Source organism: Schistocerca serialis, chromosome 4 (genome assembly GCF_023864345.2).
Source record: "Schistocerca serialis cubense isolate TAMUIC-IGC-003099 chromosome 4, iqSchSeri2.2, whole genome shotgun sequence".
Lineage (NCBI taxonomy): Eukaryota > Metazoa > Arthropoda > Insecta > Orthoptera > Acrididae > Schistocerca > Schistocerca serialis.
In genome coordinates, this window is record NC_064641.1 from 901775447 (window position 1) to 901792356 (window position 16910).

The 16910-nt window shown below is 43.2% G+C and overlaps 1 protein-coding gene across 1 annotated transcript in view; it reads left to right on the forward strand.

The window, feature by feature from the left end:
* The window catches only part of LOC126474834 (arylsulfatase B-like), a 91133-nt gene that overhangs the window by 34274 nt on the left and 39949 nt on the right, over window positions 1-16910 (forward strand). The window contains exon 4 of the mRNA XM_050102311.1: window positions 2423-2672. Within this exon, the coding sequence (XP_049958268.1) occupies window positions 2423-2672 (250 nt within the window). The remainder of the gene's footprint in view (window positions 1-2422; window positions 2673-16910) is intronic.

Sequence of the window (16910 nt, forward strand, 5' to 3'; positions counted from 1 at the left end):
TTGTCCCAAGCATAATGCAACAAACGGTGTATTTCTATCGCTGCTCGTTTAGTTTTTATTGCCGTTTCAAATATACCGGTCATTTTTGAAACATCCTGTAGGATGTTCCTGTCAGCGTAACGTCTGTGTGCTGCCTACTCGCCGTAACACAGCTCGTGTCAACCGCAGGGAGTGAAGAGACTTCCGTCTTCTATGAACTGTGCCTACACGCCAACCCGTCAGAACAGTGTCACAAAGTGTCTACGAACTTGCGTTTTCTAGCGCTGGAGTAAAGCGACAGTACGGTCATTCTGAAATTGTATCGATTCACCATTCAGAAATCGTGGTTGATTTAGTGTGTTCTAAATCGCAAGTCGACGTTTGCAGTTTCATAGCTACAGCCGAGCCTGGTGAGCAAAGATACGTTTTGTTGAAACTGATAAATTATTGCTTATTCAGAGTGTTCTATTAGCTGTGTTATTACTAGCCACCTCAGTGTGCAAGTAGTCATACGGAACAGAAGAACTATTCGTCGCAGAGATATAACAACCGACACACTGATGTGTGAACATACGAAGGTAACATGTATAAAAATGTCTACGCGTATACTCTTACACAATCGGTATATATACTGCAATTCGAATTGTCACTAACTTTGCTAATTTGGCTTCCATTACGATTTACCGACTGTTTAACGATTTCTCCAAATCAAGCCAATAGTTTTCGACACTTTTCCTTCATCGGATTCCTAAGTTTGTAATTACACATTTTTGAAACATCTGGCACTACAAGCGCATCGAGCGGACATATAAATGGATTTTCTTTCAGAGTTCCAGCGGATTTCGCCTTTGTGCTAGTCTACAAGTTGTAGGACAGACAGAGCACAAACAGTACACTGCGCATAATGACAGGTTTAGGGAAAACGCTTTCTCTTTCGAGGCATAATTCTGTCACAGAAAAGTAATATTAAAGTTAAATATTCTCAGAAAGCAATATGCTCAGTGCTTCCAGGTAATGTTAAGTTCAAGTCGGATTAGTTTCCACCTTTCAGCCATTCTCTTCATATTTGAAGAAGGTGAGGCCACGACATTAGGATCACATTGAAACTGCCGGCAACTTTGCACAAATACATCAGGTACATAAGAGACGCGTAGAACTTCTCTTGCTATTTTCTCGGAATTGCCAGAGTAGTGCAGCTTCAGAACAGATATAAAACAGCTTGCCTAAATAGGCATAGTCAAAGGCTAAAATCAGCACCTACAGCGGCAAGACCCTACAAAAATTTTTACAAATACACGGTACATATGTACCAAGTCAATAATACTAATTATCTCAACCCTGCAATATTACTGAATTGGTACATATGTTCCGTGTATTTGTAAAAATATTTTATGGAGTCTTCTACATCTACATCTACATCCATACTCCGCAAGCCACCCGACGGTGTGTGGCGGAGGGCACCTTGAGTACCTCTATCGGTTCTCCCTTCTATTCCAGTCTCGTATTGTTCGTGGAAAGAAGGATTGTCGGTATGTCTCTGTGTGGGCTCTAATCTCTCTGATTTTATCCTCATGGTCTCTTCGCGAGATATAGGTAGGAGGGAGCAATATACTGCTTGACTCTTCGGTGAAGGTATGTTCTCGAAACTTTGACAAAAGCCCGTACCGAGCTACTGAGCGTCTCTCCTGCAGAGTCTTCCACTGGAGTTTATCCATCATCTCCGTAACGCTTTCGCGATTACTAGATGATCCTGTAACGAAGCGCGCTGCTCTCCGTTGGATCTTCTCTATATCTTCTATAAACCCTATCTGGTACGGATGCCACACTGCTGAGCAGTATTCAAGCAGTGGGCGAACAAGCGTACTGTAACCTACTTCCTTTGTTTTCGGATTGCATTTCCTTAGGATTCTTCCAATGAATCTCAGTCTGGCATCTGCTTTACCGACGATCAACATTATATGATCATTCCATTTTGCCGCTGTAGGTGATGATTGTAGCCTTTGACTATGCGTATTTAGGCAAGATGTTTTATATTTGTTCTGAATAAGGCGTGGTTACCCACGCTGAAACCTAGGTAAACACCAGGTAGTTTGTGCAATCGAGGCTGATTTTTCATAATTATTTCTATACTTACGATTGCTGACGCGCTACAATGCTGGAAGCTCTTTTTTTATTGACTTACCAAAGGGGTAGAAAGTTTGAAGTAAATCCGTGATCCCAGCGTCGTGGCCTCCCCTTGTAAGTTAAAACTCTAGCAAGTCACATTCATTTGTTTAAATTCAGGATATGAGAACTGCAAGTCAGTTCCACGTCAAAGCAATACCCTTTTTATTAAAGAAACTGTGTTCTCGTCGTTGCTGAGTGTAGCGGTGTAGGATTACTTGATGTGTTGGCGTTGCTTTCAGCGGTATGTGTTACTTACCACGTTCATTGGGACGTGCAGGACATGAGCGGCTACGACATGCGCGACAACATGACGACGGCGTGGCAGTACTCCGGCCGCTACGTGACGGACGTGTTCACGGAGGAGGCGGAGAGGCTGATAGCTGAGCACGACACTCAGAGGCCGCTCTTCCTCTACTTCGCCCACCTCGCCTGCCACTGTGGGAACGAAGCCAAGTTGCTGGACGCTCCCCAGGAGGTCGTCAACAGATTCAATTACATCTCCGACCCGAACCGCCGCCTCCTAGCAGGTACAATATGCTACAAATACCTCTAAAACACGTTCCTTTTCGCTGTATAATGGTCATTTTGTACTGTCACTATTCTCTGACTTTTAGCAATGTTCAAAATTGAAGTACTCCAGCCGTAATGGCTTAAACGGGATGCTATTGATTTTAACATATTATTATTACTTCGTTTGGCATCAAGGATACATTAATTGAATTGAACAGCAATGATGTTATTGATAACACAATATGCAAATACTACAAAGAAAATAGATTACATTCATTTATGGTAATAAAAGTCTTAGATTAGATCGATAAATCAATAATATACATATGGATAAAAAACACTGGGAGAAAATGTGGTTTTTATGAACAGTAATATTGACAAACAGAGCTTCAAGTTGTAATAAAAACTATAGGTTAATATCTAAAGTATCCAGCCAGGAGATAGCTTCCTCAGAGACTTCATGTATGCTGGTCAGAGTTCCAGCATATTTCCGTAGGGGACACTCTGTGACTATGTGGTGTATTGTTGGTGTCCGCAGTCACACTTGGCACTTTCAGCGATTCCCCACTTATGCTTCAAGTCGTGGCTACTTCCGTGCTTGGTGCGTATGCGATTTAGGGTGGTCCACGACCTCCTAGGCAAGTGGAATCCAGGAGGAACTCGTGTAGGATCAGCAATGAGACCTACAGAATCGGGATTGGCTGCGAAGCTTCCTTCCCGCCATGCTGTTTCTGGTTGGAATCCTTCAGATGTAAGCTTTTATCCAAGTCTCCAGGAGGGTTTCCTGGACTTAAGACGTTGCCTTTGAGTGGCATCACAGTTCTGGTGTAGCGGTAACTCGGGATTCTTGGAGCATTTCTCCCATTCCCTTTTCAGCGCTGCTTGACGTCGTAACTTCGGTGGTGCAATATTAGACAGAACAGGTAGCCATTCTGTGGGTGTGGATTTTATTGTCCCGAATACGCTTCTCATGGCTACATTCAGCTGCGTGTCTACCATGGCTGTATGAGCGCTGTTGAGCCATACTGGGCTGCAGTATTCCCCAACAGAGTATGCAAGTGAGAGGGCAGTTGTTTTGAGTACTGATGCCTTAGCTCCCCAGCTTGTTCCGGAGAGTTTGTGTAATATATTGTTTCTGGTTCTCATACAAAGTAGACTAGCCTCCAAGTGGTGTACCCCGGGCAACGTAACTAAGTTACGGCTAAATAGTCTACAGATATAGGCTGCTAGACCTCTGGTGGTTGCAAATTACCTTAAGATATCCCAGCTGTTAGAGGATACATAGCAATTTTAACATATGGAGATGTACATGAAGAGTGGAAATCTAAACAGTAATTTTATCTCGGAATTTGGTGCGTCTTTCCATTCAAAACAACAGTATGGGAATTGTGGGTCCGCCTTGATGCAAAAAACTTTCAGTTACTTATTTATTTGTTTACTTATTCCCCACGTTAGTTTCAGTGGCATATATCGCCATCAATAGTGGTTTAGCCGGCCAGAGTGGCCGAGCGGTTCTAGGCGCTACAGTCTGGAACCGCGCGACCGCTACGGTCGCAGGTTCGAATCCTGCCTTGGGCATGGATGTGTGTGATGTCCTCAGGTTAGTTAGGTATAGCTAGTTCTAAGTTCTAGGGGACTGATGACTACAGCAGTTAAGTCCCATAGTGCTCAGAGCCATTTGAATAGTGGTTTCTCTAAATCTGCAGAAAATAGCATAGTTACAAAACACTTTAGAACTTTATACATTTGTACTGTTTGCTTTTTTAGATATTGTTTTCTGTGTATACTTTCAAACTACCTTATTTATAATGTGTACAGCATTGTTTTAAAATTAAATGAAATTTGAGGAGAGTGCCTACGGACGGGTAGAACTGATCGCGTGGAGCAAGTCTTTCGAGGTGACGCCACTTCGGCGACTTGTACGTCGATGAAGATGAGATGATGATGATGATAAAGACGACAAAAACTCCCAGTCCCTGAGCGGAGAAAATCTGCAATCCAGCAGAGAATCTAACCCGGGCCCCCTGCCATGACAAGCCGGAGCGATGTCGTCACCTACGGTGGCGGACATGGTTTTAAGGTGTCACTGTTTGCGGAATATTTTCTGTGTTTTTCTGTTGCCGTTTTTCTCTCCATACATCGTGTCATCTGCAACTCTGTGGGCGGCTGTTAGTAAACGTAAACAAAAACATGAACTTACGTCTCGGTCTGGCACACAGTTTTAATCTGCCAGTAAGTTTCATTTCAGCGCACACTCCGCTGCAGGGTGAAAATCTCGTTCTGGAACATCCCCCAGGCTGTGGCTAAGCCATGTCTCCGCAATATCCTTTCTTTCAGGAATGTTAGTTCTGCAAGGTTCGCAGGAGAGCTTCTGTAAAGTTTGGAAGGTAGGAGACGAGGTACTGCTAGAAGTAAAGTTGTGAGGACGGCGCGTGAGTCGTGCTTGGGTAGCTCAGGTAGAGCACTTGCCCGCGAAAAGCAAAGGTCCCCTGTTCGAGTCTCGGTATGGCACAAAGTTTTAATCTGCGAGGAAGTTTCATATCAGCGCACACTCCGCTGAAGGGTGAAAGTCTCATTCATGAACTTACGTATGTCATTGTTATACAGTTAGCATTGTGGTAGTGTTCTGGATACTGTATTTGTATGTACTTGGCTCTTACTTAGTTTGTCGCACAGTCACGTTCGTTGGATGGCTTGCAGATAATTTTAGACACATAAAAACTAAACCTCCCCACTACGTTCATAAGCCAGAACATTGCACCATCTTGCAATTCGTGCGTGTCGCGAGAAATGTATCGCATATTGCGAGGATGCTATGAAAATTGTAGCGGGACTTCTGACAACTTCTGTTTCCTATTTATGTTTCTGTGCGGGAGTTTTGACAACTTCTTTCTCTTATTTATGTCTGCGTGCATGATCGAGGAGTGGTTCTTGTGCGTGAGTGTGGTTTCTGTTCTGTGTCCTGGGTCAGTTCTCTCAGCGCGGTAAAGTGTGTGTTGCTGCAAAGTGTCGTGTTTTCGTTTCTTACGTTTTTCCTCCCACTAAAGCCTTTTGTTTGTAGTAGTTTACTTCTGTTGTTAGTTGTCTGTGTAAACTGTTGCTGTGTTTCAGGATATGTAGATCACGAAACCACTGATGATGGGGACATTTGTCGCTGGAATTAGTCTGGGGAATAAATCAATAAATAAACAGCAAAAACTGTTTTCATCAAGGTGGACTCACAATTCTCATATTTTTGTCAAATCTGAAATTTGTTACAAAGATTAAAGATAAATATGCGTGTATCTGTATATGACTTATTTGTATCCAAAAATGGGGAAGGTTTTCTGATACCAGAGAATTGTCCTACTCGCCTCTAACTAAAGGGTACCAGCTACAACATAAATACTTTATTAGAAACATTCTAAGTGGCATACCAGGGAACTGAAAATTCCAATAAGAAGGTTTCTGTTTGAAGTTGACACTGAAGCACTACCTTTTATTTGTGACAACACAGGTACAGACATATAGAAGTAATGTTATAGTTAGTACAACTGCAGTCAATTAGTTTCTTTTTCTTTTTTTCCCTCAACGGATGAATTTGGCTGGCGTTTCAGATTTAGTATGTTGTGGCATATATCGCCCATAGTCTTCCCTTTTTTGAAGATGTCGACTTTTTTTTCTCCCATTCTTCTGTTTCAGAATAAGAATTTTTAACAGCTATTTCGGATGGATAAGCAGACTACATTTGGCGACATTATAAATTTGCATTGGTAATAATGTTACAGCAACATTTTTAAAATCAAAGAAGTCTAGTTTATACGTTAGAATGACATGGAATGGGTTCATATCTTTTTCTGATTCAACACTCTGGTGTAAACCTTGCGGAACAGTGGCACGCTTACCTTAATTCTACCATCCGCCATTTAATTGTAACGTTTGAAACTTATTCTTCAGGATCTGACACTTGGAATAAATCTATAGATATGCAGTAGCATATCTGGAACACAAGAGCACTGAAACTGCGTTTAGTGATAAAATGACACTTGGAACGTTAGCTAGCAAATATAAAAACCATTTACCTTAAGAATCGTGAGTTTATACCAGCTCTTCTCAAGAACATTTTGAAAGCCACGAACGAAACAAAAAATGTCGGAAAGAAAGTAAAACTTCACGTGTATCACGTAACAAGCTAAGAGTAACTATTGTGATACCGTCGTTGACGTAGCGAAGATCCCTCCTCAATATGGCGTATTTCAAAACATCTTAGTAGCGCTATAATACCTGTAGACATCGTTATACAGACAAGCAAGACGCCAGTGAGAAGACGTATATCAGTCAGCGATATGCAGTAAAGGATATGTATTGCGAAACATTACATCGAAGCTCTCGTTCCACACATCCAAACAAATAAAAAGTTTGTTAGGTCTACAGTTGGCATGGTATTTACTCATGCGTCATTCCACAGCATTCTTCATCGAATACATGTCCAACACAAATATTACTGCGAGTGTGATAGAGTAACTATAGCAGACATCAATCACACTTCCTTCGAATGTAAACTGCGCGAAAACCAAAACCGATCCATACAACAGTACTCTTTAATCAAAATAATAGATCAGTTTCAATACTAAGTCTGTAATTAGCTATAAAACTCCAAAACCAGAGTGGTATGTATGTCGTGTATCTTATACAGTACAAAAAGGAGAAAAAACCAATCATTGTGCATAGCCGATGTTAATAAGTTAGCGAATCGAATGAAGTGTACTAACCATGGCAAAGACTTACATAATGTGTTGACTCTCACTTTAGTTATGAAACTAATGCAATCCGGAGAGATCGAATGTGATTCGTATGCCAACATGGTGACATTAAAAAGTGTTGAAATTGATCCATTCCATTGCGTTAACATATCATGTTTCCAAAAGATTCCTTTCTGGTGGGCCCGCAACTCATATTGTGTCGGAGACCGACATATTACATATTGCGTTGGTGCGTGAGTTCGTAGCGTTTCCTCATAAGTTAATTAACACAACAGGTACACATAACAGAGATTTTAGTCATCTCCTTCACCATTTAAGACAGCCTGCCAACGCTGGAGTAACTTATCGATTTCGCGACTATAGAAATAAAGTAGTTTTGGGGCGAAGAACAATTCGAGCCATGTTTGGAGTGTATTTACATCCGGAAAGGAAGTTCCTTGAAGGTGTCCCATAGAGAACGGAAAAGGAGAAGATCTGAGGGCGCAAGATCAGGTGAATACGGCGGGTGCGGAATGAAATCCCTAACCAAACTCTTGTATAGTGATTTCTGTCAGTGTAGCAGAATGCGGGCTAGCGTTATCGTGGAGTAGCGTCACTCCACGCAATATTTCTGGTCGTTGTTCTTGGACTGCGTCTGCCCGATGTCTAAGTTGTTGACAATAAACGTCAGCACCAACGATTAAACCTCGAGGAAGCAATTCGTAGTTCACCACTCTGTCGCTCTTCCACCAGGTGCTTCACATTACGATTTGTGGATGAGTGCAGCTCTTTGTACTAGGAGTTACTAAACCATTCCTTTCTGTTCTTTATGTTTGCGTAAAGACACCATTTATCGTCACCAGTAACGATGCAGGATAGGAATGGTTGGTGTTGTCCACGAGAAAATTGACGACGAGCAAGCAAAGGAGCACCTGCTGATTTTTGTGATTTTGGCTTAGAGAATGCGGTAGCCATAAACCCGATTTTTAAACCTTCCCCACTGCATGCTAATATCGCACGGTGGTGGAATCATTACAGTTCATCACATTTACCAGTTCTCGACTACAGTGACGTGGGTCGTGTTGTCTGTAGTTCAACCGTGCCTAGACGGTCAATACACCGGCTCGATCGCGTCCGCATTGTTACTTTGTGGCAGGAAGGGCTCTCAACAAGTGAAATGTCCAGGCGTCTCGGAGTGAACCAAAGGGATGTGTTCGGACATGGAGGAGATACAGAGAGGCAAGAACTGTCGATGCCTCGCCCATGCCGCCCCAGGTCTACTACTGCAGTGGACGACCGCTACCTTGGAGGAACCCTAACAGCGACGCCAACATATTGAATAATGCTAGTTGTGCAGCCACAGGACATCGTATTACGACTCAAACTGCTCGAAATAGACTTCATGATGCGCAATTTGACTCTCGACGTCGATCTTTGCAAACCACAACACCATGCAGCACGGTACGGATGGGCACAACAACATGCCGGATAGACCACTCAGGATTGGCATTAGGTTCTCTTCACCGATGAGTGTCGCATATGTCTTCAACCAGACAATCGTCGGAAACGGGTTAGGAGGCAACCCGGTCAGGCTGAACGCCTTAGGCACACTGTCCAGAGAGTGCAGCAAGATGGAGGTTCCCTGCTGTTTTGGGGTCGCATTTTGTTGGGCCGACGTACGCCGCTGGTGGTCATGAAAGGCGCCGTGACGGCTGTACGATACGTGAATGCCATATCGGCAGCATATTGGCGAAGCACTCGTCTTCATGCACAACAACTCGCGCTCCCATCGTGCACGTCTTGTGAGTGACTTCCTTCAGGATAATGACATCGCTCGATTAGAGTGGCCGGCATGTGCTCCAGACATGAGCCCTATCGAATATGCCTAGGATCGACGTGACCCACCAAACACTCTGAGGGATCTACGCCGAATCGCCGTTGAGGAGGGGGACAATCTGGACCCACAGTGCTTTTATGAACGTGTGGATAGTATACCACGACGAATATAGACATGCATCAATGCGAGAGGACGTGCTACTGGGTATTAGAGGTACTGGTGTGTACAGCGGTGTAGACCACCATCCCTGAACTTCTCGCTGTATGGTGGTACAACTTTCAATGTGGGGTTTTCATGAGCAATAAAAAGGACGGAACTAATGTTTGTGGTGATCTCTATTCCAATTTCCTATACAGGTTCCGTAACTCTCGGAACCGGGATGATGCAAAACTTATAATATAATATAATATAACAATTGTAAGAAAACCTTGTAAAGAATATATATAATAGATTTAATCATATGTTCAATTATTTCGATGTAATATCTGAGGCGAGAAACTAATTTTAAAGTTGAAATAATATATTTTTGTCAATGGAATGAAAATTTATTAATTTAATCCATCAAGCCACCACCCACCACAGTCCAGCATCACTCTTAAAAGCCATAGTTGCAACTGCTGACTTAACTTGGACACGATAAGTATCCAACTCTTGGAAGTAGGACGCTGTTTATCAACTCCAGTACCAGTTCCAAGATTTTGCGAAACTTAGTATCCCACCAAAGCAGAAAAGGTACTCCTACAGAAACTCAATGTTTGGAATGCTCAACGAGAGAGGTGGCGCAGTGGTTAGCACACTGAACTCGAATTCGGGAGGACGGCGGTTCAAACGTCCATCCAGACATCCAGATTTATGTTTTCCGTGATTTCTGTAAATCGCTCCAGGCAAATGCGGAGATGATTCCTTTGAAAGGGAACGGCCGATTTCCTTCCCATTCTTGACATAATCTGAACTAGTACTCAGTCTGCAACGACCTCGATGTCGACGGGACGATAAACCCAATCTTCCTCGGAAGCCTCACTATTACACATACACAGCAACGGCAGCTAATGGGAGAATGCTATAGAAGCCTTCGTTGGTAATGACAAGGAATTTGGGTGACCGGTTGCCACTGATTCGGCTTATGACACACTGAAAAACTACACTGAAATTGATCCGGGACCGAGTAAAAGGCAGATATTGTAATTAAGATTATTATGAATCACACTAAGTTGGTTTTTTTGCGGTTTTAGAAGCGTCAGGGAGTTTATTATAAACTTTAATAACATTATAAGTTATTTAAACTAATTTTTGTAGTTCTATTCATGACTTAAGTATATTAGTTAATGATAATTTAAGGACACTAAATCTGTTTACAATTTTTAGAAGTCGTATGTGATTTTTCGTTTATTAATGTCACTTTGCGATTACGTTGAAGATGTATGTCGGTCACGTATTTGTTTTGGTGGTACAAACAATTGAAAATGAAATACGTAAAAAAAAGGAAGAATCAAGGAATGATTGCTTCGTATCACTGCATGGCTGACATTGAATTTTCGACCTGATTTCGCTGAGTTAGAACCTCGACATCCAAAGAGACAATGAAATATAGAAGATACAAGTCTTATAGCCAAATTTTTCGATCTACAACCTTATTGACAGTTAATATTCCTCAGAACTGTGTCACAAATGACGTACTATCACAAAATTAAATCTAGTCGTAGATTTTATTTGTTTTTGATGAGTTACACGAATTTTTAAGGCTTTACTTTTCGGAAACTATAAGAGATGGAAGAGAGTCTGTAGAAACTTCTATGATCTTCAAAATTTAGTCATGATATTTTAACTGAAATCTGCATTTGAATGGGGATACATGGGAGAAAAACGATTCTGTAATGACTTTTTCATCATGGGAGCGAGGGTACAGGCGAGCAAGGTAGAGAACAATGTGGCGCCAGTTCGTAAAACATATTAAAAAATTGAACGACCGGAATAATTACGACCGCAGATCACTAATTGCAGTGTACAGAGTACAGTTCGTAAAACAAATTAAAAATTTGGACCGGATCGAATAATTACGATCGTACAGCACAAATTATAACATATATCAAGGCAGCAGAGCAGTGGGACTACGTTTGGATGCCATAGTCACGGTATGTTCCACAATGTAGGTGATACGGCAATTCTACAAACCCATCAGCATGGTAGTTCTGTTGGCTCGCTTCCGTCGCTGTCAGAAGAAAGCAGCAAGGTACCTCAGCGTTCGAGTTGCTAAACGCTGACACGGAGCAAAGGTATGCGGGCGTGCTGGAAAGTAATGCCTTCGAATTTTGTATGTAAAAACTCCGAAAGCGTTTTAAATTAAACTAAAATTTATTAATATTCAACACATTTATTTCTCGACAAATTCACCCAGGCAATGAAGACATTTCTCCAGACAAGATACCAGTTGGTTGATATCGTCACTGTAAAATGTGTGACGTTGCTCACGGAGTCGCAACATCACTTGTTTTTGTTGCGCATCATAATCATCAAAGTAGAGTCCTTGGAGGTGTTCTTAAGTACTGGGAACAGGTAATAATAGGATGGGGCCACTTCGGGACTGTATCGTGGATGATCGGCTACAGTAAACACAAGACGCCGGATTGTTGCAGATGTGGCGAAGCTAGTGTGTGGTCTGGCATTGGCATGCTCAATGATAGGGTGCTCCGTGTGTGGATGAAGTCTTCGTATTTGAAACTCGATCAAAACATGCTGCTTCTCATGCACCGGCGTACTTAGTTTACACATTGCCATTCCACCCGCTACGATTTGGAGCCAACTAGCGGGAGAGGGTTGCAATTTGGGTCAGCGAAGCCGGAAATTCGATCAAGTAATATTCATCACACGGAATACATCTACACCTACATTGATACTCCGCAAGCCACCCAACGGTGTGTGGCGGAGGGCACTTTACGTGCCACTGTCATTACCTCCCTTTCCTGTTCCAGTCGCGTATGGTTCGCGGGAAGAACGACTGTCTGAAAGCCTCCGTGCGCGCTCTAATCTCTCTAATTTTACATTCGTGATCTCCTCGGGAGGTATAAGTAGGGGGAAGCAATATATTCGATACCTCATCCAGAAACGCACCCTCTCGAAACCTGGCGAGCAAGCAACACCGCGATGCAGAGCGCCTCTCTTGCAGAGTCTGCCACTTGAGTTTATTAAACATCTCCGTAACGCTATCACGGTTACCAAATAACCCTGTGACGAAACGCGCCGCTCTTCTTTGGATCTTCTCTATCTCCTCCGTCAGACCGATCTGGTACGGATCCCACACTGATGAGCAATACTCAAGTATAGGTCGAACGAGTGTTTTGTAAGCCACCTCCTTTGTTGATGGACTACATTTTCTAAGCACTCTCCCAATGAATCTCAACCTGGTACCCGCCTGACCAACAATTAATTTTATATGATCATTCCACTTCAAATCGTTCCGTACGCATACTCCCAGATATTTTACAGAAGTAACTGCTACCAGTGTTTGTTCCGCTATCATATAATCATACAATAAAGGATCCTTCTTTCTATGTATTCGCAATACCTCAACCGATATTGACAGAATAATATAAAATTCGGAGACATTACTTTTCAGTACGTCCGCGTAAATGTGTAACTCTCAGCTTTAACCCTGGTAGTTAAATAACTCTTTAAGGCCAGCTACATCCCAGTGTATATCCATGTATCTGACTCATTTGTGTACCAATATTGACGTCTTAGCGTTCGTGTAGAGGCTGATTTATGTCACAATGTTACTGTAATGCTCTTTTCTCTATTTTTCGAGAAAAATATGTTGACTATTACAGAGGACATCGATGAACATATCTATTAAGAAGTAGTTGTTGGAATGTACGCTCTCAAAAGTACAAAAATAAACCTCTCCATGAAGCACAACGCTTCTCTTGCCGTGTCTCCAACTGGACTTTATCGCGCATCTCTGTAACTCTCTCCCGCCGAGTCGAGTAAACGGGCCCGTGACGAAAGGCGTCGCTCTTCTATGGCCTTCTTTACCTCTTTCATTAATCTTTCAGGGCGATGTTTCAAGGCTGATGTCAGATACTCAGGAATCGATTGAATAAGTGTTCTGTAAGTCACTTCTTTGGGGGATTAATTTAATTTCCTTAAGATTTTCCAGTAACTGTCAGACTTGCACCTACTTTTCCTACTATTTGTTTTATGTGTTCATTCCACTATAGGTTTCTTTTTATCATCACTCCTAGGTATTTTATGGTAGTTACTGTTTCCAGCGATTTGTTGCCAATAATGTATTCTGACAGTAGTGGACCTCTTCAGCCATTCATGCGCAGTAGATTACATGTTACACAGAGACGTGCCAAGAAGGGATTATCCGAACTGGACGAAAATCGTTAGATGTGATGTACATGTAATACTAGAATATTTTTAATAAAATATTCAACAGAAAGATATTCATAAACTGAACAAGCCAGTAACGCGTTGGTTCGTCTCTGGTCCTTATTACGCTTGACATTGATTGATAGAGTTGTTTCATGTCCCACCTAGGGATGTGACAAACTCTCTCCAACCGGCACGTTAGATCGTCAAAATCCCTGATTGGTTGCAGAGCCTTGGCCATAATACTCCAGACGTTTTCAGTTGGGGAGAGATGCGGCGAATTTACTGAAGAAAGCATGGTTTGCCAACCACGAAGATAAGAGGTAGAAACTCTCCCCGAGTCTGACATTATCTTCCTGAAATGAAAGCACAGGTTGGCTTGCCATAAGACAACAAAACGGGGCGCAGAGTATCGTCAACGTACCAATGGGCTTTAAGGGTGCCGTGGATGACTACCAAAGGGGTCCTGCAATGAAAACAAATGGCACCTTGGACCATCACTACGGGTTGACGAGGTCTGAAGCCTTTCCGTACACATTTCAGCTGTTCATCGGGAGTATGATCGAAGTGGAACTCATCACTGAAGACAATTATTCTACAGTCAATGAGATTCCAGGCCATAGACGTGTCTGGAGATGCCTCGGACAGCAGTGGGATACAAAACTGGCTGTCGCCCACCATATGGCCTGACAGCTTCGAATGATGGACTGCGGTGTCATTTCTTTCCATAGCAGGAGCCATTTGGTCCTCATCTGCTGCACCCTCACAGTACAGCCGTGTATGGGCGATATTCTACGCCCCGTTTTGTTGCCCTCATGCCAAATCATTCTGGTCTTACATTTAAGCAACGGGATATTTGCCTGCACTTCTTGGAAATTTCTACTGTTTGTCCTTGTGCTTTCCAAATCCTACGTTGGTCAAAAAGGCCGCCGGATATCATCCCCGTTCTGAACATTTGGAGCGACCCATCTCGGGATTTTGACGCTCTAACCTGCTATGCAAGACGGTCATTTGAATACGACAATCCAGGCTATGGAGACAGGATTACCGAGACGACCAACCACGCTATGGCGGCGAGACATTCGATTGTGAAAACCCAGGCTTTGAATTTGTCTCACCCTGGTACGGCAACAACGAAGACCGACGGAGGGGCTGGGCCCCGTGTGCGAGCGACCAGCCTACGCCCTCCCAGACAACTATCAAGGTCCGGCTCACAGCTCAGGACGGTCGCACTTAGTGTCTACACTCCTCCCACTATGACCATTCAGCGTCGGCCAGCAGACCAAGATCATACGATAATCGAAGCAGACAGGAAGAGGAGAGACCAACAGGCCAGAGAATCAGCAGCCAGGCGCGGATTGAAAACAACTGATCACGATGCAGATGAATATTCTGAACACGATAACTGGCGTACCCGATATCGGAGACCGATTAAGACGCTATGAAGTCAACAGACCAGTGCTTTCGAACCGCTCGCTATTGAAGTCGAACATATGGATTTGTCAACGACACTTCCCGCCACCGCTGCTTCAAGCATTACTTCACCTAGTACATCTCAAGCAACAAAAAAACTGAATGTGATAGGTCCACCCATCACAACCCAATATACAGAGAAATGTCTGTCCCTAAACATAGAGCTGAAGAAACGTGTCACTGGGTTCATCAGAGTGTCTATAAGCGTGACACAATTAAGTACCACTAGAAAGACCAACGATGGTGAATCTTCCAACAATCCAAGATCCTTTTCTTCACACTCCACTTGCCAGCAGTCAAGAATCTCAAGGTGATCAATAAAACATACCTGTCAAAGAATTTGAAGTGGAGCTTCACACCACTTGCTTTCCCAAAGTTGTTCATCAGTTTAAGTCCAGAGATGACAAAACCAACAACCTTCAAGTATAGCCTGTCTACTGTGCCTCCCTGCCTGCATGTCCAACTAGCGATTCCAACCACAGCGTGCGTTACATAATGGATACAAGAAATGAAATTGAATTCTCCAATGCAAAGGAGGGACAACACAGTGTAAACGCTGTTCGAGATTGTTCCATACCACCAAATACTATAATTTACCCACCAGATGTCTCAGATGTGGGGACAGCCAACAGTCCAAAAACTGTCAAGCACCATGCACTCAGAAAGCGATGTGTGCAAACAGTGAAAGTGATCACCTAGCTACATGGCGCGGCTGACCATGTTTCAGTAAGCCCTGAGGCCCTACATGGCACCAGGACAACCAATCAGGGAACGAAAACAGCAAGCCACGAAAACTACAGCACAATCGAATATCGCAACTCCTAAGAATTTTCCAACGCTGCCAGCTCGCCAGGTTCGGACCACGACATCAATTAACTCAACCGGCTCACTGACGGGATGGCCAAAGCCGACCACTTCAAATAGCGGACAATCATCATTCGACTTCTCGGAACTTCAGGTAATATTTACTAGTCTCACGAACTTCATGTCACTGTAGAATGGAAACATCTTCACCATCATCAAAGATACATTGCGCTAATTTCAGGCTGCATCTAACACCCTTATGAAATTAAGGATGTTTTCTGATGGGACCATGTCACACTTCATCGCCAGCAGTGGCCCGTAGATGTATCAAGAGCCACCGACTACTCACTTTGCGTATTCAATGCAAACGGCCTTCTGCACAAGAAACTCGATTTGGAACATTTCATTGTTCAGCACCATATGATATCCTTCTTGTCACCGGGCTTATCTCCACCCTAACCAATCGTTTAACCTGAAGGACATGACAGCATACAGGGCGAACCGTGCGAACAGTCGTAGGGAGGCACAGCAGCCTTTCTCAAGAAACCCGTTGTGTTAACGCTAAACACTACACGTGGAACTCGACGCGCAACAACCCACGGGGGATTCACCTTCACAAACTGGAGCAATAACGTTTGGCCAGACGACTCCATCCACTTTCTGTCGAATCCAGCATAGCGTTCAAATATTTTGTATATAGCGGTGTTAAAGAAATCGAGGCTGGATCTCCGTTTACAAACGTTGAACGATTTGACGTCTGACAACCATCCTGTGGTTGGTGTGATATCAGAGGTTCACTTCCACCTGCTTACGCAATCGTCAACAATAACTTATAGGGAACAATTTGAGTGGTGCCTTAAAACTAATGTTAACCCTACCGCTAATGTCTCTATAACTCAACAAAAAGATCACGTCATACCTACTCTCTCAAGGAAAATACGTTGCGCTTCCCAGTGGGCCTGTCTCACAGTGGATCGACACACAGCATGCACGACACCTATTCGCCACTGTTGCAAAAGTTGAGAACCTTCAAGAATAGAGAGAGGAGA